Source organism: Pleurodeles waltl, chromosome 4_2, assembly GCF_031143425.1.
Source record: "Pleurodeles waltl isolate 20211129_DDA chromosome 4_2, aPleWal1.hap1.20221129, whole genome shotgun sequence".
Lineage (NCBI taxonomy): Eukaryota > Metazoa > Chordata > Amphibia > Caudata > Salamandridae > Pleurodeles > Pleurodeles waltl.
This window is the reverse complement of record NC_090443.1, coordinates 85,333,840-85,356,419: the sequence shown is the minus strand read 5'-3', so window position 1 is coordinate 85,356,419 and position 22,580 is coordinate 85,333,840. Positions and strand designations below refer to the sequence as shown.

General features: G+C 46.6%; 1 protein-coding gene across 5 annotated transcripts in view; it reads left to right on the top strand.

Moving 5' to 3' along the window:
• R3HDM2 (R3H domain containing 2) overlaps nt 1-22,580 on the top strand; it is a 1,111,447-nt gene that overhangs the window by 1,067,719 nt on the left and 21,148 nt on the right. For all 5 annotated transcript variants that reach the window (XM_069230792.1, XM_069230791.1, XM_069230789.1 and 2 more), the window contains one exon: nt 14,626-14,710. In XM_069230792.1, the coding sequence (XP_069086893.1) occupies nt 14,626-14,710 (85 nt within the window). The remainder of the gene's footprint in view (nt 1-14,625; nt 14,711-22,580) is intronic.

Here is a 22,580-nt window from a genome sequence, read left to right as displayed (position 1 = left end):
TGGTCCAGCCTCCTTATACCACCTTTTTCCAGACAAACTGGAGTTACAGACTTAAGCAGCATTCCACCCAAAGGTGATAATGCCTTCTCTCATTGGACAAATCATCACACTTACAACCTTCTTTGCTTCATCCCTCAAAAAAGGAGAGTGACTTCATTGCTTGAACCCTTAAGAAAACACTGAGCTTTTACATTGATTGTTCAGATGAACATCAGGTGGGTGATTAGCTCTCTGATACACAGAAGGGCGAGGTGGTCTCCCAGTGACTAGTTCTCTGTATTAAAACATGCTATGCACTGGCAAAGAAGCAGCCTCCAGAAGGCTGGAGGGCTCATTTCATGAGGTAAGGGCTGCTACCACTGCGTTGGCACAAGGAGTACCTGTCCTGGACATTTGTCACACAGCAACGTGGACATCCTTGCAATCAGTCACCAGTACTGCAGCCTTGACAACCAGGAATAATGGCAAGGGCATTTCACTTAGCATTTCACCTGTTCAATTCTGAAGGACTTTCTGATCTGATCCTTTCCATTGACTCACTACGTTTGGAGGTACTGTTTTGGTAACTGTTCACATGGTGAGGAATCATTGGTCAGATATACCCATCAGAATAATTAGTTAGTTGCCTTATGCAACACTCTTTCTGGTGGATACTGCCTAACCGCGTAATCCTCACTGCCTTCCTACCTCCCCATTCTCTGAAATAGTCTCCTTTTATAACTAAAAAGGTCCCAGTTTAGGAGTCTGCACACTGGTTGTTCCAATCTGCTTTTGGGCCCTGCGCTTAAGGGCGCAGACAAGCGTGTAAAAGAAACTGACAGGGCGCATAGATGGTGCTTGCATGCAGCTCAGCTTTTTATTACTTCATGAGCTGAACGACAGTGATGCAGAGCCAGACAGCACAACCTACTGGTGCACAGGAGCACTTTTGTTTTGAGCGTCTCTAACCAGTCTGGCACCTGGGGATAATCACAAGGCGAGTCATGTGCTATTAGATACAGTAGCCACTAAAAAGAGCATTAACCAAGGTACATTTTTTTTGTGTGTGTGATTAGAATTCATTTGGAAGCACAGTGCTTCAAAGTTTCGTTCAAAATTGTTTTGGGAGTATGCATCCTCTTAGGTGTTACCTCGCAGCTCCAGTGGGGTTTGGTACATTTTTGCATGTTTTTCCAAATTCCAAGACCGGAATCTGGTGGTGATTGTAGTTTCAAATTATAGGACACAGGTAAAGGCATTTATTGCTTTGTTGTAGATAATGAGATGTTTGTTAGTCTGGTCGGAGTGCTGGCTGAATTGGTTATGTGCTAAGTGGCTTATTTAGGATGCACATTGCCTGGAAAGTCTTTATGTGCATGTATCAAGTGGAAAATATTGTGTGATTTGCTACAAGTATATTGTCTTCAGTGGTGTTTAACGTCATACATATGACGTCTGTAAGACTGGATTATTCATTAGAAGAACAAAATTACTTCCCATCAACATCTTTTCTGATAGCTGCAGATTCTTCTGTAGATTCCGTTTTGCCTTATCTTCCTGAGGAAATGGTCAGGTTCTGTTACAAATTTTTAGTTTGTCTGTGCCCTGTCTGTCTTTAGCTTCTGCAGGGATATTGGATACTTTGATGGAATGTACATCACTGACTCATATGGCACCCTAAATGGATCTTCAACAGTTGTATAGTGTCAGTGACTCATGCTCCTCACACTTATGCTGTCTAGTGTTGGGCTTAGACATTACCACTTGTTTATCTTAACTGGTTTTGTTTCACAGGATGTGCTATGATCCCTCTTTCCCCCCTCCCCAGTCCACAATGAGTATCGCCACCAACTTCTACAAGTTGATGGGACCTCTCCGAAACACTTGGTCAGTTTTTCACGCAACATCTCAGGTGGACATTTATAATACCTGATCTAGCTCTTCCCTGGCTGACCCATGTACTGTTGGTCACCTCAAAAGAGTCTCGGAAACCATCTTGCTGGTAATTCTGGAAATTTCAATGCATCATTGTGGATGGGCATTGCTCCTGCCTTCTTATCTGATCACACTCAAACCATTATGGCAGCAAGCCCTTCAGTGTTCAATCTTTGTCATCCCCCTAGCTAAACTAATAAAGATACCTGGTTTCCTAATATTTTCTTACTCTGATGATAGCTTATTCTCAGAGTGAGCACGGACCCTAAACATTTTGCTGTGTGTGGCAGAAGTATTAGAGTAGGTGAGAAAGAATGCCCTTACACTAAATTGAGAAAAATCTGAGGTAGTGATTTTTGGGAAGCAATCTTTATGGTCCTCAGTAATGGTGGTCATCGAAGTTGGACCCCCTCCCAACCCTGGTCCGCTGCTCAAGAAATCTTGATGGGTGGTCTTTGACTCAGCTCTGTTCTTTATTCCTCATAGTAACCAGTTGGTCACCATTTGTATGCATTTACGGAGGATTGTAATGAACATTCTACCCCTGCTTCTTACCTTGTCTAAAAGGACCATTATTAGGGCACTGATTCTGTTATAACTAGACCTACCAAAACAGACCACCCAAACACTACAGGTAGTCCAGGATTCTGCTGTCAAACTTGTGCTTGGTCTAAGCCAGAAATTGTTGCTCTCGGACCATTAACAGTAACTACACTGGCTCCCTGTTGGCAATAGGTGTCTCTATGAAGCCGTCTGCATATGCTGCAATGTGATTGACAGCCAGAGAAAGGCTGACTACATCACCTTGCTTTTCTCTAGCTGTACTCATTGTCCTCAACACTAAGATCCCCTGCTCAATTTCAGCTCTTTTCCCCTGGTTCAGAAAAATAAACCCAGAGTAGTAAGACGGCTGCTCTCTGTAATTACTCCAGAGGCCTAGAACTCAATGCTGCTACAGCTGAGAGCTCAAGTAAATGACCGTAGGTTTAAAAACAACAGCTAAAGATGTACTTGTTTAATTTTCAGATATAAAAAATCTTGCCTTATTTTTTCCCCTTTACAGTTTCATAAGTACCGGACTGCTTTATTTTGTAGGTCAACTTGTCCCCTGTGCAAGCTGTAAACATAACATAATTCATTTGCCTGTCAAGGTATGACAGGGTTTACTGGGAGGCGATGGAGGTGCAGCATCTCCCTGAGACCAATGGAAAGATGGGAATAACTCGTCTGCATCAGTATCTGCTGTGCACTCTGCTGCGGAAATCACCTCCCAGAATAAAAAAAAAAGTTGCAGCCTAAGCCTCAAAACATCTCTGAGCTCATGTTGGTGGTTCAACAGTGCCTTCTCAAAATCCTTTTTGATGGGGAGCAGCTTTTTGTTCCCCTAGTTGATGAGATGCTGGAAAAGACTTAAAAAAGACACAGAGATCTCTAGATCCATGGGTGCACTATAGTTTGCCACTCCAAGAGGCACCTTTTTTGGAAATCAACCCAGGGGCTAAGACCACACTTCAACCCCCCCGGTCGCAAACCTACCACTTCCCACATTAGGCTTTTTATGAGCCTCAGGCAGGTAAAGAATACACAAGGGGTGGCGACCGGGGTAACATTCTCTGCTCCCAAACATAGACTTACCCACAGTCCACACAGCACCTGTTAGACTATAGGATTTCTCTATTTCTTCACCAATGGGTTTTGACAGTGGTTCAGCAGGTCTACAGCTTATAATTAACTAGACCTAGCAGTCCTCCATGCCACCATATTCTCAGCCAAGGCCAGCTCATTCATTGAGAAAGAATTTCAACTGCTTCTCCAAAAGGGTGCAATTCGGGTGTGCCTCCACACCAGCTGGGCAAAGAAGTCTCCTTGCTGTCCTTCCTACTGGAGGCCAGTAAACCCTGTTGGAGCACTTTCACATGACAACATTGCAGGGGGGAGTCCTTCTGCTTCGCCAAGAGGACTTCATGATGGCTCTGAAGTCCTCCTAATGGTGTATCCCCATCCAGCCCATCTGTCACCTTTGCCTATGCTTCATGGTAAGTGGACAACTACCAATTCAAGTGTGAGGAAAGTGGTTTATTATATGGTGTGGCTGTGAGACCTCATGTTGTAATAAATTCACTACCTGTCATGGGTCCAATTAAATTTGTTTGAAAAACTTTAGCTCAACCCTGGGTAGCTGTAGCTCTGACCAGTCAGGCTTTATCAAAGGAACAAGTGAAAAACATTAAGAAGTACCAAACAGTTGAAAAATAAAGAAATAAGACTCAAAAATGGAACCTTTTTGTATAAATGTGTCAGGTTTTTATTATCTTTACATTAAAACATTAACAACACAAATCTTCCAGAGAGGTCCGGAGATATGATATTTTAAAGGAACAATAAATCACTGCTTTTTTATTCTATACAATAAATCATTCTAATGGACCACACTTCCAGTAACTTCTAGAAACTACTACTCTGACATGCTTTGAGTGACAAACTCCAGCAAGATGCAAGTCACAGGGCTCCAGAGAGGCTTGTTTGGACAGTTACTTCACAGTCTCCTGTCCAGTCCCTGGCTCTATGGAAAAACTGCCATTGACTTTAATGTAGTAGTCCTGATGCAAGAGATACAGGATGCTGATCCGATGACGAGTGTGGTCTTGGGGTTACCTGGTCTACAGTTACAGTGGGGCAGCTTTGGCACAGGGATCGAAGTCTCCCAAAGTCTGGTAGAAGTCCAGACAAAAATCTGTTGCCACTGGTCTAGTGTTCTCCAGTTAAAGCAAAAACAGTGGTTTCCGTTAACTGGTGGTAGCTTCTCTCTTAAGCGACCAAACTCCCCTCTTACAAGTCTTCCGGGTCCAGCAGTTTCAGGTGCAACTTTAGAGTGTCAGATCTCGGTCTCCCAGTCTGCACGTTGGCGGTCAGCAGCGGTCAAGCGTTCTTGGCTACCAATTTTCCAAGACTGGCCTCTTCAGCTTTTGTGACCCTGTACTGTAACAGGAAGTTAGCTAAAAGACCCTTGGATTCACTTCTTCTGTCTGAGGCTGTGGGACAACATTGCCTCGCGCAAGGCACCACAGGCACAGTCCTCTCTTTGCTAGCCCGAAGAGCAGCAGATGCAATCCATTGTTGGTGCAGCCACTCTTTGCTGGGTCCAGGGAACAGCAGAGTAGTCCTTCTTTGGTCCACTCTTCAGTACAGACGTTATCTGAGGTCTGGGTGGCAGGGATTGCACTTTTATGCCAAGTTAGTGACCTTGGGGGTGCGGAAGGGTGGATGGATTACTAGCCAATGGACTACCAGGTCCCATCCTGCCTAGTAATGACTTCCTGTGAAGTGGGGCATCTTGCTATCTCAGAATGCATTTTTCTGCCCACTCCCAACATGGCAGAACCCTTCTTTTTGTATGTGGAGATCCCAGCCCATCCCGGAGGGTATGGCTGCTTGGTTGGTTTGCCAGCGGCTGCCCACTCTCTGTCCTTGACACCAGCCTGTCTGGAAAAACAAAAGAGCAGTCCCTTTTGTATGTGTCTACCTTTTGCTCTTTAACAGCAGCTTCCTCTTTAAAGCTTTCCTTCTGGGCTAGCACTGCAGCTCAGCAGATAGTGAGTACAGCCTCCCCTGCCCTAATACATCACCGAGATCCCACCAATATGCACTCTTTCTCTGGATCCTCACTCTTAAGCCCTCGTCCACCTTTGCTTTCCAGCCATGGTCGGCACTGAGCAACTGGTTCGGATGCTCAGACTCGGCGCCAAAACCTCCATCAAAGCCAAAGTCTTTGGCATTGAGTATTTAGTCCCGGACCATCAGTCGGTGCCTACTTGATCATCCGTGTTGAGCGGGTTGTCTGTCAAGGTCCACTACCTCGATGCTGAGCTGAGCTTCAATGCCAAAGCCAACATTTTCGGAGCAGAGATCTTCAAAGCCGACCTCCAAGTCCAGCTCCAAAACATCAGCGGAGTCGATCCTGCACAGACTTCAGGAACAGCTGGAGATGAGGCAAAAACAGATTTGCATCCATCCTTCAAAAGATTTCCACTCCGCCTCCTCCAACACCTAAAAGGAGGCTGACTTTTCAAGAGGCTTTGGACATGCCAGTTCCTCCCAAGTAGAGGAAAAGCGTGGACAAGGCTACCAGCCCTATGCCCCTTCGGCCTGCCTCACCACCTTCACCACCAGCCTCACCTTCTTCACCCCTCCTATGGAGACGATCCACTGGACATATCGCCACAAGGGTCTCCCAACCCAGACACTGCTGGGTCTGGTGGGCCACAGGACACGTTTGCAGCACCACCACAAGATGACCCCTGTGATACTTACGATGCTAATCCCTCTGCGGATACATATCCATATGTCTAGCCCACATGCCCTTCTCCTCCTGATGATGCCACCTCTTACAAGGAGGTTATAGCCAGAGCTGCCGCATTACACAACATGGTATTGCATAAAGAGCCTTTAGAGGAAGGCTTCCTCTTTGACACACTTTTCACACCCATTGGGCTACACAATATCTCCCTGTGTTGAAAGGCGTGTTACGACACTACAGATCTGTCTAAAGATCCTTTCAAGGCTAGGGTCTTAATACCCAGGGTTGACAAGAAGTACAAGTCCTCACCATCAGGCGCTATATACATTAGGGGCCAGTTGCCACCAGATTCCCTTGTCACCATCACTGCCCGCAAACGTGCCAACTCGAAGGCAAGTGGGGATTCCCCATCTCCTGATAAGGAACGTAAGGGGATTGATGCTGCGGAGAAGTGCATTTCACCACCGGCTGCCATTCATTGGCGAATTGCCAACTCTCAGGGCCTTCACGTGCGCTATGACCGTGCCCACTGGGATGATGGAGAATCTCCTCAAATATCTCCCAGATGAGCACAAAAAACGTGGTCAAGGACTGGTTGCAGATGGAAAACTAATCTCTAACACCTCTATATGATGTTTACTAGATGCTGCTGACACCGCAGCTAGATGGATTAACACCAGCATATTACTTAGGCGCCAGGCATGGCTTAGAATTTCTGATTTTAAACCAGAGGTACAAAAAAATGTACTGAATTTGCCCTTCGATAAGGAGCACCTCTTTGGGCCTCAAGTAGATGCCACGTTAGAGAAAATAAAAAAAGACACGGAGACAGCGAAAGCAACGAGGGCTCTTCAAACTCCTGCTCATCCTGGCACCTTTCATCGTCCCGGTTATTGTGGGAGCTCAAAAACCACCTGTTCAGATGTCTCCACTTCCTACCAAAGACAGCAAGGTCAAAGCACAACCCAAGGGGCTACTATTCTGTGTCCTACAGAGGCAACTATAGTAAAGGAAGAGGTAAGGTTGCCTCTCCACATGGAGCAACACCCTCCACTAAATAATGACTTCCCTCTCCCTGCCTCCCTGATCACATAACACCTGTCGGGGGCCGACCACAGGATTTTCTACCTTCATGGCAAGAAATTACATTAGACTAGTGGGTATTAGCCATTATCCAACATGGCTGTTGTCTGGAGCTCACTACAACACCTCCCAGCATTCCACCTCGCACTCACAGGAGCTATTGAACCCATCCCTCTTGCATGCCAGGGCTCAGGAGTATGCGCTCTATACTTCCTAATCCTCAAGAGAAGTACTTCCTATTCGAGCACTTCCACATTGCAAGATGTGATTCCACTTCTTCAGCAGGGCGACTTTATGGGTACACTAGACCGAAAGGATACCTACTTGCACATACCAGTAGACCCAGCTCATCACAAATATTTCAGGTTTGTGGTGAGCGGCAACCATTATCAGTTCAAAGTCCTTCTTTTCGAGGTAACTACTGCACCTCGAATATTCGCCAAGTGTCTAGTGGTAGTAGCAGCCCATCTACGCAGACAAAAAGTACATGTGTTTCCATTTCTAGATGATTGGCTTATCAAAGCTAACACTCACCAACAGTGCGCACACCATACTCCGATTAGAATAGATCTGCTACACCATTTAGGATTCAATATCAACAAGTCTCACCTACATCCTCCGCAGGTTTAGCCATATCAAGGGGCTTTTCTAAACACACAAATAGGATTAGCCTATCCCAGTTCTACAAGAGTCCAGAATTTACAGACACAGTTTCCTTAATTTCAGGCAGATCAACAATCCACAGTGATGACAGTCATGTGCCTCTTAGGGATGATGGCCTCTTGCATTGCCATAGTACCCCATGCTTGATTACCATGCACATGTTACAGGAGCTTTTAGCTTAACAGTGGTCTTAGTCGCAGAGTCAGTTAGAGGATCTAGTGTTGCTAGACCACCAAACTCATCACTCTCTGAAATGGTGGAATACCTGCAATCTGTTGAAAGGGCTGCCTTTTCTCGACCCTGTGAGGGGGTGCACATGTAAAGGATCTCACAATAAGGAGTATATGGGACAACAAACGCCGGAGTCTCCATACCAACTACCTACAGCTTCAAGCTGTTCAACTAGCCTTGAAAGCATTCCTACCTCACCTCATTCACAAAGTTGTCTTACTTCGGACAGACAACACAACAGCAATGTACTACCCACAAGAGCTGGGGGTCATGGTCTCCACAGTTATCCAGTCATGGTCTCCACAATTACCTAGTCTGTCACAGACCATTTGGAGACACTACATCACAACATTCCACCTATAGGCAGACTATCTCCCAGGCACAACAACGACTTTGCAGACCTCAGCAGGATGCTGCAATAAGTCCACGAATGGGAATTTCTCCCACAAGTCCTCCTCCCATACTTCCACAGACCTTTTCACAACCACAGAAAAAGCAAAATGTCCAAACTTTTCCTCCAGGTTCCCGAACCCACTATCCAAGGCCAATGCACTATGAATGAGTTGGTCAGGGATATTTGCCAACACTTTTCCTCCTCTCTTTCTCCTTCCATTTCTGGTTCAGAAGCTCAGGTAAACATCTCTCACAATGATGCTAGTAGCTTCCACTTGGGATAGTCAACGTTGGTTCACAATACTACTAGACTTCTCTGTAGTTCCCCACAAGAAGCTCCCCAGCAGGACAGACCTTCTCACTCAGAACCATGGAAAATCTGGCACCCAGATCTCAAAGCTCTCAACTTAGCAATTTGGATCCTGAGGTTATAGGGGTTGGTTACCCTAACTTGCCACCTGAATGTATGACTATTCTTAAAGCCTGTAGACCTACCACTAGAGCTTGCTACGCGACAAAGTAGAAAAGATTTGTCTGCTAGTCATTCAAAACACATTGACCCTTTCAAAGCCAATGTAAAAGACATTGGCCCTCATTATGACTTTGACGGTAACTGCCGCCTACCGCCACAGCGACGGCCGCCAACATGTCGCCGCCGTGGCTACCTGCAGTCTACGCGTATTATGACCACCGACAGTATACCGCCAAACTGCTGGCGGAATACCGCCGACGGTCATGGCGGCAGACGGCGGTAAGGCGGCGCTGCTGACAGCAGCACCGCCACGCCAGCAAAACATCGCTGACTATATCATGACCATTGATACGGCTTGGCAGTGTTTTGCTGACGGACGCTGCTGCAAGCAGGTAAGTCGGGTTCTCCAACAGGAGAGGGGGGGGGTGTTGTGTGTATGTGGGGGTGTGTGTGTATGCGTTGAATGCGTGCATGAATGACTGAATGTGAGTGTATGTTGTGTTGTGTATGCATGTGACACACAAGGTATGTTGGTGTGTGTTGCGGTGTGTGGGTATGTATGTGTACATGCGTGGATGGTGGTGGGTATGCGTGTGTGTATATGGGTGGGCGTGTCAGTGTGTACATGTGCGGGGGGAGGAGGGGGAGGGTGGGGGAGGACTCTGGGGATGGGGGCAGGGGAGACCCCTATCAGTGCCAGGGATGGGATTCCCTGGCACTGATAGTGCCTTCCACCATGGTTTTCGTGGTGGTAAGTTTGGCACGAAAACCATGGCGGTAGGCCGGGTCGTAATCCAGAGGGTGAGAGTGTGACGGCTGCCGGGCTGGAGACCGAAGTCTCCAGCGGCCGTTACCACCCTGGCGGTCAGAGTGTTTAAATGGCTGTCTGTGATGGCGGTTAACGCCAGGGTCAAAATCCCATTTTTTTTAACCACCGGCCTGTTGGCGGTATTAACGTCACTTTAACACCGACCACCAGGGTCGTAATGAAGGCCATTGTCTGCTACTTACAAAAAGCTGGGTTAGCATTCACATCAATAAGATTACATCTTGCTGCAATGGCTGCCTATCTTCAGAAAAGGCAACATGTCTCTTTATTCAAAATACTAGTCATTAAAGCCTTCACTGAAGGGCTCAAAAGAGTTATTCTACCATGGGTTCCACCTGCACCGTTATGGAATTTTAATATTGTTCATACACACCTTATAGACCCTCCATTTGAAACCACTACAGAAATGCCCCCTTCAGTTTTTTCTTGTAAAATGTAGTTTTTAGTGGCTATCAGCTCACTCACTTAGAGGCTTTAATCTTGGAAGAACCTTTCTCGCAGCTACACAGACACAGGGTGGTCCTATGGACAGACCCTAAACTTCTCCCTAAAGAGGCTCCCATTTTTACCTCAACCAATTGATATAATATTTCTTTCCCCACAACCAGATTCATTTGCGGACAGGCCTGTCCATACATTAGATGTTAAAAGGGCCCTTGTCTTCTACATTGGTATAACTATAACTTTCAAGAAGACTAAGCAGCTTTTTGTTATTTTTTCACCTCCCCATAAAGGGAAACCTATATTGAAATCGGGCATAGCCAGATGGATAGTTAAGTGCATTCAAACATGTTATGCTAAAGTCAAAATAACTTTACCTACACCTCCTAGAGCACTCTCTTCTGGGAAGAAAGGAACATCCAAGTTTTTCCAAGGAAACATTCCAGTAGCTGACATGTAAGGTCCATGGTCCACACCAGCCAACTACACAAAACATTATTGTGTGGATGTTTTAGCACACAAACAAGCCAGTGTAGGTCACGTAGTGCTGTGTACACTTATTCAAACAACTACAAAACCCACAGGCTAGCCACTGCTTCGGAGGGGGGACTGCTTTACAGTCTCTGCAAAACATGTGTATCAACAGCCACGCATGCCTTGAACTGAATATGTTACTCTGTAAGCATCTGTTCATGGCATGTATTGCTGTAGATTCACATGCATCCACCCTCCTCCCTGGACATCTGTGGCAGTTGAAGTTTTCTTACATTATATTCACATGGACATCTCCTCACTTAGACTTATACACTCCATTCTCACCCTCTTGTGGGAAAACAATCTAACATTGAAGTTGATGCCTGTGCTCACTATCACCGAGAGGGGGAGTCACTCGACTGTGTGACTCTAAAGACTTCTTCAAAGGAAAACAACTTGTACACATCCGGACCCAACACTAGATGGCAGGACTATATAAAGCATGTAAATGTACAGCACTGCATGGCACGAACAGACGCCTAGAGTGTATCATATTCCTTACTATACTTGGTAAATCCTAAATTTCCTGAACTCTCTGGTAGATCTTTTTCATTGTGGGGTCTAAAACGTACATAAAAATAGTAGTCTATTTTTAGAAGTTGGTTTTGGATTTCTTTAGTGTCTCATCAATTTCTTCTTCAATTGTTTTGGTGATGTTTAAATACTTTATACTTTTACCTTTGTGTAAGCCCTGCTGTTCCGAGCCACAGCTACCAAGGTTTAAGCTGAAGGTTGAACAAACAAAACCTAAGAGTCCTAAAGGGGATAGTCATTGTATTATACAGTGAGGTTACATAACCACACCATATAATACACCCTATTTGCTCAAAGCATCAAGTTGGGTTTAATGCAGCGATTCGTTTGATGTCTTGAAGTATCATATTTAGTTCCATCGAGACGTTAGCTCTGCTGAGTTTTCAGCATGTATTGGAACTCTGTACTCGCCAATGGGGCTACTAGCCTTTCCACATTATAATCAACAATGGAGGGCTTTTGCTGTCAGGACGTAGAAACTTATGAACTCCAGGTACAACTTTTTAATGTAATGCACCATGCCATTAGGGCTCAGTAGACCTGCCTTAGGGGTATTGGATATCAAAAAGGAAAGTTTGGGCTTTGCCATTACTTTGAATGGCAAAGTCAAGTTAACAGTTTAAAACTCCTACTTTGCTTATCACACTCTTAATGGCACAATATATGCTGCAGTCCACAAGAAAAGCCTTTAACTCACAGTTCCTTGGGTGCCCCTGGTACCAGATAATAGAGACTTATAAGTAAGTTAACTTATGCCAATTGTGGGTGAGCCAGTCAGACATTTAAGAGTCAGACTTGTTCGGAGGTCTGTTTAGCAGGCTTCAGTGGCACCTTTATAGTAATAAAAACAAGCAGTATTATTCCAAATACTTGGGGATGATCATGTGAATACAGGCATTTTCTTGTAGCCTTTGGAGTGACTGCGTTTCCCAGGGTGTTTACCAAGTGCCTGGCATTGGTGGCTGCTCATTTTCACAGAAGTGGCATCCACATCTTCCCTTACCTCAACGACTGCTTGATCAAGAGCAGCAGCAGCTGACAACAATGTCTAGTACACACTTACTATAAACACAACAAAAGTTCTACTTCCAACCCCATCAGATCCAGCCGTTCCTGCATTGCCACAGGAGATCTGGCACTGGAAATGCACAAAAAGATCCATCTTCAGCGGACTGCCTACCATGGTAGACATCCACTTTGCAGGCCTGTAGGCAGGATGCATCACCAAGTTCACAAGTTGGAACTCCCTTACAAGTCCTACACAGGTAGTTCCAATAGCCATCTCTTTGCCACCCCAGAAAGCACGACAAGCGTAAGCTTCACCTCTTGGTTCCCACATCCATAGCCCATGGGCAATGTACTATGGATGAACTAGACAGATATTTGATTACGCTTTTCCTCCTCTCACACTCATCCCATATGTGGTGAGGAAGATGAGGCATTCGTCCATGACCCTCATCCTTGTTTCCACAACTTAGACCAGACAGCTCAAGTACCCAGTGTTCCTGGAGATGTCCATCAGTCCCCACAGAAAGCTTTCAATTGGGCCCGACTTTCTCCCACAATAACCTAGTCAAATCAAGGAAGCACACTCTAGTGATTTAACACCTGAGGTCTTAAAGTTTGGCTTGCTGCACCTCCCTGATGAGCGTATAGCCATATTGTGTGAATCACATATTCCCTGTACACATGCATTTTGTGCAGTCAGTTAAAGATTTGTCCACTATTGACACCTGCATAGTCTGGATTCAAGACATCATCTGTTATCTTTACACCTTTAGTCTTGCGTGTACTTCTTCACGTATCCTCTTAATCACTGTTGCGGTGTGCATGCAGAATAGAAAGCATAGCTGTTTTTATGATTCAAGTGGTTAAGGAATTCATGGAGAGATTTAAAAGACAAACAGCCCCAAGAACGCACCAGTCCTGGTATGAAACCCACAAGTAGTTCTCACAAGCGTTATATATCCTCTTTTTGAACACCTCCAGTCTTGCAGCCTACAGTTTCTTTCCTGGAAAGTGGTTTTCTAGTAGCCATAACCTTGCACACATTAGCGAGTTACAAGCACTCATTCTTCAAGAACCATTCATTCTGGTGCTCAGTGACTTGATAGTCCTTAGAACTAATCCAAAGTTCCTGCCTAAGGTGTTCTCATCCTGAACTAGATTACTGAGATGTTTGTATTTTTCCACAAGCTAATTCTGTCGCAGAAAGATTGTACCACACAATAGATGTCAAGCAGATACTCGTACTGTACTAAAAGGATTAAATACTTCCACAAAACAAATCGGCTCTTGGTAGCGTTAGCTAAACCCCGTAAAGGTAAGCATTACAAGATGGAATTTTCAAGGTAGGCATTGCAAGACGGAATTTTCAAGGTAGGCATTGCAAGACGGAATTTTCAAGGTAGGCATTGCAAGATGGAATGTCTAATAAATCAAAACTTGCTACATCAAAGCTGAACGTGTACTCGCTGTACCTCCCAGGGCACACACAAGAAGGGAGCGACATTAGCTTTCCTTGGTAAGATCTCATTACCAGACACCTGCACGGCAGCTACCCGGTCAACTTCACACACCTTTGCAGAGCATTGCTGTGTGGACATATCAGCCGGCTAGCAGGGTTTGGTTTGCCAGACTGTGTTAGGAACATTTATTCCAAACATCTACATCATCTGCTAGCTGGCCAATGCTTAGAAGTAGACTGCCTTATAGTCTTATAGTCTATGCAGAGCATGTCTATCTAGAGCCACACATGGCTATCAATGAGTGTAGTGTCTGTTTTCTCAGACTTTACTTCAACAACTTACAGTGCACACAGCACATCACAGTAGTCTTACTCCACAGTCCATTTTCACCGCTAGCCTGCTGAGCTGAAAGCAATCTAGGGTGGATTCCATGGCCATGCACATTATGGACTAAGGGAGGAGTCACAGTACATCCTGTGAAGTTTCTTTGAAGAAAAACAGGTTGTAATGACCAAGCCCCTCACTAGATGACGGAAGTATGACGAGCATGAGAATCTACAGTACTACACACTACGAGCAGATACTTACAGGGTAAGTAACAATCACTTTAGGGAATTATTGTAGAAAGTTAAGTAACATTCTTGTACAATTCACATCCAGGACAACCATCTTTTTTTGTCCCTGCTCACCTTTCAGACTCCTAGTATGTTAATTGATCTAACCTCATCCCCTGACTCTTTCTGCTCTTTATATCTGTTTTTAAAAGGCGCAGACTGGGATGAAACACGGAAACCGAGGGAAGAGGCCAGCTTTGAAATCTGCATCAACCGACTTGGGGACAACCGATATAGGCATGTTATTGATCATTTTTCAAATTAGTAAATTGGCTGGTTAAAAAGAAGGGTGATGGGCTGGGTTGGCAATATTTTCAGCATTTTCATAGCTTGTGGAAATGTGCATGTTGGTCGTTTATCTGAAAGATTTTTCATGCTCATTTAGTTTTGTTATAGAATGATGTGCGTGTGAAATCGGTATCGCCCAATGCCGAGGACATTGTATTTGGGTCCAAGACAGCAGATGATCTTGTTTATGGCCCAGGACAAATAGGCACAACTCCTTTTGTCTGCCAGTTTACACTGCTAGAGGGAGGTTGAGGCAAAGAGGAGAGGATTGTCTGGTGCGAATGAAAGATATACGTTTACACTTTTAGGGTGTTCAAAATGGAATATATGGGACCTGAGTTACAGTGCTATCAAGTTATTTGCCCAAGATTTAGAAAATGTGGGGAAGTTCAGACTGTGAGCGATCTCACTGGTTCTAGACAATGGACTCCAAGTATAATCTGGGTTGATTCTCGATAATGTTTTGTGGAATCAAGTAAATACTTAAAAGCAAATTTGTCAGACCGCTTGCTGAGACGATTTCTCTGAAAGTGAAGTAAGACCGAGCAATGGTACAACTAGAATAATAATATATCGTGAACTCTGCTGTAATCTGAACAAATGGCCTATTGAAAGTACTGGCATAATTCAGAGTTGCACCACAGTATGAAAGCTGACCTCATGATCAGGATATCTGTATATGGAGAATATAAATATTTAAAGATTTGGTATAAATAGATCCCAGAGGCCAATATAATCAGTAAGGTGTCTGTTTCAAGGAAGCTTTATCAAAGCTGTTACTTGATGAGAATGCTCCCACAGTTGGTAATCGTACTGCATTGCTATCAAATGAGGCAAGTGTATTTTTGTTACTAGAAGGTAGATTTCATGAAGCACCCCATCCACTGGACAAATGAATGTTAAAAAAATATATATATATTGACCCTATAAAATAAGTGTTCACCATTTCAATGGGTGCCATGCCCTCTTGCTGTAGCTTCTTAATATATTCTTTAAAATACATCATGAGAAGGAACCAATTGAGCCTCAGTAGTTTGATAGTCAAAATGGTGAAAGTCCACATTCCTCTGTGTGTGTATCAGGTTCATGCCAGATTAGCACAATCTGATAGAGACTTCTAGCTGCAGATTCTGTACCTTTGATGTTCCCCAGGAGGCAAGCTGGTTTCGGAAACTTTTGCTGAGCAATACCCCTTGCGCGTGCCATTGGGTCGCTCTATTTTGCTCCTCGTGGCATCGTTGGTGGTGTTGGCACCGGAATTGACGTCGCAGTCACCTATATAGGCACCTCTCAGGCGTCAGTTCTTTTTTTTTCCGCCCCAGTTAGCGCAGATCCAGAGAGAGCTATTCCTCTGTCTCTTTTTGACAGGCTTTTTTTTTTGTTGTTGTTTTTTTTTTTTTACTTTTCGTCAGGTTTTTCTTCATGTGAGAACTTTGACTGTACCTTGTCTGTCAACCAACGAGATGAGTGGGGAACATCTGTGTAGCCAGCATGGTTCTGCGGAGCCGTTGGCTAGTTTGACTCTGTGTCTCCCTCCGTTTTGCGTGAGCCACATCTACACCCGCTCAGATCAAGGAGCTCTACAAGACCATGTCCCAAGTATTCGAGCGGGCTGACCCCTCTAGTGTTCCTTCTGGCGGCTTTGGCTGCCACCGGTGGCGCCAACCCCCCGTCCGGCACTGTGGATATGGAGGAGGGAGCTTCCTATGCAGTGGTGATACATAGGGCAGTGGAGGTCCTCGAAATGCCATCAGTGACTGTCAAGGCTAACCTCTTGATGGAAGTGCTTCAGTCTGGGAATTCTACATCCATACAACTTTTGCCCTTCAACGATGCACTTGCAGACGTCCTGCTGGGAACTTGGTCAAAGCCCAACACAGGGGCTTTTGTAAATAGGACAAGCGCCTGTCACCATCGCCCAGCAACGGGCAACCCTGAGAGCTTGGTAGTCCAAGCCTTTATGCCCATCGTGCATTCCCTTTTGCTCCGCTGAACATGGAATCCAAGAGGTTGGACCATCATGGGAAGATGATGTTTTCTTCCACCAGCCTGGCACTTAGGTCGGTGAACACCTCATGCTTATTGGTCTATTTCTCACATACCGTTTGGGATACGGTTGCGCAAGTGCTGCCACAGGTCCTGGAGGAGGCCTAGGCCATGCTTTCCCAAGTGGTGACAGATGGGAAAGACGCAGCTCAGTTCACTATTAGGTGTGGCTTAGATACGACTCACTTGCTAGGCAGAGCGGTTGTGTCGACAGTTGCCTTACGGCACCACGCCTGGCTGAGAATCAGTTTTTTTCAGGGGATGCCCAGGCAAACCTTATGGACATACCGTTTGATGGCACTCGCTTATTTGTCGATAAGGCAGACTCGGCGCAGGAGAGATTTAAGGAATCTAAGGTCCTTAGGCCTCTCGGCGACCTCCCATCCATGGTCTGCTTTTCGGCCCTTTGGTGGCTACGAAAGAGGTGTGGCACCGACCAGCCATGATCCTGCCACCCTCCCACACAACCAACCCAGATTCCAAGAGGATGTGGTCGCGGTGCCTTCAGACCTAGATGGTCTGCAGGCCAGAAGTCGTCCGAAACCCAGCCCCCAGCAACTGCAACCTTGAAGCCCTCCTATTGGACCTGCAGGGCCATGCTGGTCCAGTCAGAGGGAGAATACACCATCATCTCCTCCACTGGATGTCTGTCATTAGACACATGGGTACTGCAGATCATCAGGAAGGGCTATGCCCTGCCTTCCCAATCCTTTCCTCCCCGTATTCCGCCAACATTTGAATGGCTGGCAGAGGATCATCTGTTACTACTCCAAGAGGACGTTACGGCTCTCTTGGCCAAGAGAGCCATAGAAGGGGTCCTTGTATAAGAAGTAGGCAATTGTTTTTCCCATTTTTTTGGGGTATCAGAAAGCAACAAGGGTCTTCATCCTACTCTAGACCTGCACCGTAAATCTCTTCCTCAAGAAGGAGAAATTCAAGATGCTCACGATGGCTCAGGTCTTGTCTGCCCTAGGGGTTAGAAGTCTGGTTGGTAGCACTGGATTTACAGGATGAGTATTTTCAAATTCCCATCCTGCCTGCGCCCATGCGTTACCTACAATTCAAGGTAGACCACGAACACTTTCGGTTCACGTGTTGCCATTTGGCCTTAACCTGCGCCCTCCTGGTGTTCACCAAGGTGATGGGGGTGGTCGCAGCTCATCTGCATATGTCAAGGGTTTCAGTCTTCCTATCCATCGACGACTGGCTCTTGAAGCAGCTCACCCCTTGCTGTTGTCTCTGACCTCCAGACTACGGCGAACCTCCTGCATTCGCTGGGGTTCACTATAAATGTGCCCCAGTCATACCTGAATTCCTCTTACACTCTCCCTTTCTTCAGAGCTGTTCTGACACTGTGCAGTTTAGGGCCCGTCCTCCCGAGTGGCAAGTCCAGACTATTCAGGTTATGATACCAATGTTTCAGCCTTTTTCCTGAATTTTGGTGAGAATGACTCTGAGGCTGCAGGGTCTCATGGCCTCCCGCATCCTGCTGGTGACAGATGCCAGATGGCATAAGCAGGCTTTGCAGCGAGACTTGAAGTTCCAGTGGGGGCAGCATCAGGGAAATCTCTCCAACATAGTCCAGATCTCGGAGGGGACTGTGAAAGACCTGCAGTGGTGGCTTTCGAATCGGCGTTGGGTCAGTGGCAGATCCCTCTACCTTCCCCAACCAGATCTATCCATAGTGACAGACGCGTCACTTCTGGGTTGGAGCAGCCACATGGGAGAGGCAGATATCAGAGGCATCTGGTCTCAGATGGAGTCTGGATTCCATATCAGACTTTTGGAGCTCTGGGCGATCAGGCTTGCGGTGAAAGCATTTCTTCCCTCTCTAAAAGGGAAAGTGGCGCAAGTGTTCACGGACAACACTACTGCCATGTGGTACTGCAACAAACAGGGCAGAGTATGGTCCTGGACCCTTTGTCAGGAGGCGCTGTGCCTCTGGACATGGCCGGCACATCAGGACATCACCCTGGTGGTTCAACATCTGGCAGGCTCGCTGAACGCCAGAGCAGACGAACTTTGCCGTTGATGCATAGCTGATCACAAATGGCGTCTCCATCAGGAATGGGGAGAGCCTTGGTTAGATCTGTTTGCCTCCACAGAGAATGCGCAATGTAAGCTGTTTTGCGCATTGGAGTTACCAACGCGGCACTCATTCAGCGACACTTTTCATCCCGAGTGGACCACCGGTCACCTTTCCGCCGTTCCGTCTACACCACTTCTGTCCAGAGTTCTCAAGAAGATCAAGAACGAGCAGGCCCAAGTAATCTTGGTGGGTCTGGACTGGGCACGGACAGTATGGTATCCAGAGCTACTAAGCATGGCCACTGATCCTCCACTCAGACTGCCCCTTCGGGACGATCTTATGTCGCTACAACAGGGGACGGTTCTCCACCCTAACCTGTCCAATCTCCGCCTTCATGCGTGGAGATTGGGCGGTGGCACTTGATGGCTTTTGACCTTCCACCCAAAGCCTGTGATGTAATCTTGGCAGCCAGGCGTCCCTCCACCAAAACAGTATACTCCTGTGGTTGGCATACATTTGTGGCATGGTGTACCAATAAATCTGTTGACCCCCCTCCCTGCTCCACTTTCTGAGGTTCTTTTGATCATTCTTTCTTTGGCCCAGCAGGGCTCTGCTTTGGGCATCCTTAAAGGCTATTTATTGACTATCTCCGCCTTCTTAGGTTGCCTGATCAGCCTTCACTCTTTAAGTCTGCTATTGTTAGTAGATTCCTTAAGGGTCTCACCCATTTGTTTCCTCCCACTCGCTTTATCATGCTTCAGTGGGACCTCATTCTTGTCCTTCCTTACTTAATGTGTGCTCCGTTTGAGCCGATGCACAGTTGTCCCTTACGGCTCCTTGTAGGAAAGTAGCATCTTGCCTGGCATGTTACCCCCATTTTTACTTGTGTGTCAGTTTGTTTTTGGCTGTCTCACTGGGATCCTGCTAGCCAGTACCCCAGTGCTCATAAGTTTGTGGCCTATATGTGTTCCCTGTGTGGTGCCTAACTGTATCACTGAGGCTCTGCTAACCAGAACCTCAGTGTTTATGGTCTCTCTGCTTTTAAAATTGTCACTGCAGGCTAGTCACTAATTTTACCAATTCTCATTGGCACACTGGTACACCCTTATAATTCCCTTGTATATGGTACCTAGGTACCCAGGGTATTGGGGTTCCAGGAGATCCCTATGGGCTGCAGCATTTCTTTTGCCACCCATTGGGAGCTCAGACAATTCTTACACAGAACTGCAACTGCAGCCTGAGTGAAATAACATCCACGTTATTTCACAGCCATTTTTCACTGCACATAAGTAACTTATAAGTCACCTATATGTCTAACCCTCACTTGGTGAAGGTTAGGTGCCAAGTTACTTAGTGTGTGGGCCCCCTGGCACTAGCCAAGGTGCCCACACATTGTTCAAGGCAAATTCCCCTGACTTTGTGAGTGCGGGGTCACCATTACACGCGTGCACTACACATAGGTCACTACCTATGTGCAGCGTCACAATGGTAACTCTGAACATGGCCATGTAACATGTCTAGGATCATGGAATTGTCACCCCAATACCATTCTGGTGTTGGGGGGGGACAATGCCATGCATCCCTGGGTCTCTAGCACAGAACCCGGGTACTGCCAAACTGCCTTTTCGGGGTTTCCACTGCAGCTGCTGCTGCCAACCCCTCAGACAGGTTTCTGTCCCCCTGGGGTCTGGGCAGCCCAGGCCCAGGAAGGCAGAACAAAGGATTTCCTCAGAGAGGGTGTTACACCCTCTCCCTTTGGAAATAGGTGTGAAGGGCTGGGGAGGGGTAGCCTCCCCCAGCCTCTGGAAATGCTTTGATGGGCACAGATGGTGCCCATCTCTACATAAGCCAGTCTACACCAGTTCAGGGATCCCCCAGCCCTGCTCTGGTGCAAAACTGGACAAAGGAAAGGGGAGTGACCACTCCCCTGACCAGTACCTCCCAGGGGAGGTGCCAAGAGCTCCTCCAGTGTGTCCCAGACCTCTGCCATCTTGGATTCAGAGGTGTTGGGGCACAATGGACTGCTCTGAGTGGCCAGTGCCAGCAGGTGACGTCCGAGACCCCTCATGATAGGTGCTTACCTCTTTCAGTAGCCAAGCCTCCTTTCTCAGTAGCCAAGCCTCCTTTCTCAGTAGCCAAACCTACTTTTCTGGCTATTTAGGGTCTCTCCTCTGGGCCATTCCTCAGATAACGAATGCAAGAGCTCACCAGAGTTCCTCTGCACTTCCCTGTTCGACTTCTGCCAAGGATCGACCGCTGACTGCTCCAGGACGCCTGCAAAACCGCAACAAAGTAGCAAGACTACCAGCAACATTGTAGTGCCTCATCCTGCCGGCTTTCTCTACTGTTTCCTGGTGGTGCATGCTCTGAGGGCTGTCTGCCTTCACCCTGCAATGGAAGCCAAGAAGAAATCTCCTGTGGGTCGACGGAATCTTCCCCCTACTAAGGCAGGCACCAAACTTCTGCATCACCGGTCCTCTGGGTCCCCTCTCACCCTGAAGAGCGTGGTCCCTAGAACACTGGAGCTGGGTCTAAGTGTCTCCCACCGCCCTTCTGTCCAAATTTGGTGGAGGTAAGTCCTTGCCTCCCCACGCCAGACAGAAAACCTGTGTACTGCGTGATTTGCAGCTGCTCTGGCTTCTGTGCACTTTTCCAAGGATTCCTTTGTGCACAGCCTAGCCTGGGTCCCCAGCACTCCGTCCCGCATTGCCCAACTCGCTGAGTTGAAATCCAACGTCGTGGGACCCTCCTTTTGTGACTGAGTTCACAGATCTTCTAAGTACCTGTTCCGGTACTTCTGCGGGTGCTGCCTGCTTCTGCGTGGGCTCTCTGAGTTGCTGTGCGCCCCGGGCAGCACCCATTTTCTTCAACTGTGACCTTTGTTGCTAGCAAGGCTTGTTTGCGGTCTTTCTGCATGGAAACAACTCTGCATCCTCCAGCACGCCGTGGGACATCTTCTGTGCAAAGGAGACGTTCCTGGCATCTTCTGTTGTTGCAAAATCTTCAGCTTCTTCCACCCGGAGACAGCTATTTTGCACCTTCATCTGGGGTTTAGTGGGCTCCTGCCCCCCCTTGACACTTTCCTAACTCTTGCACTTTGTCCCATTCCTTTACAGGTCCAGGAATCAGTCTTCAGTGCTTTGCAGTGAGTTGTGGTCTTCGCAGAATCTCCTATCACGACTTTAGTGTTTTTCTTGGGAAGTAGGGTCACTTTACTCCTACTTTTCAGGGTCTTGGGGTGGGGTATCGTGGACACCCTTAGTGTTTTCTTACACTCCCAGCGACCCTCTACACACTACACTAGGCCTGGGGTCCCTAAGTGGTTCGCATTCCACTTTCTTAGTATATGGTTTGTGTTGACCCAGGCCTATTGCATCCTATTGTATTCTACAGTGTTTGCACTACTTTTTGGTTTGTGTGTATGTTTTGTGTAGTTTACTTACCTCCTAAGGGAGTATATCCGCTGAGATATTTTTGCCATATTGTCACTAAAATAAAGTACCTTTATTTTTAGTAACTCTGAGTATTGTGTTTCTATATGATATAAGTGGGATAGTAAGAGCTTTGCATGTCTCTTAGTTCAGCCTAAGCTGCTCTGCTATAGCTTCCTCTATCAGCCCAAACTGCTATAACACTACTAATCTACTAATAAGGGATAACTGGACCTGGCACAAGGTGTAAGTACCATCAGGTACCCACTATAAGCCACGCCAGCCTCCTACACTTCTTACTTTCAAAACCTTT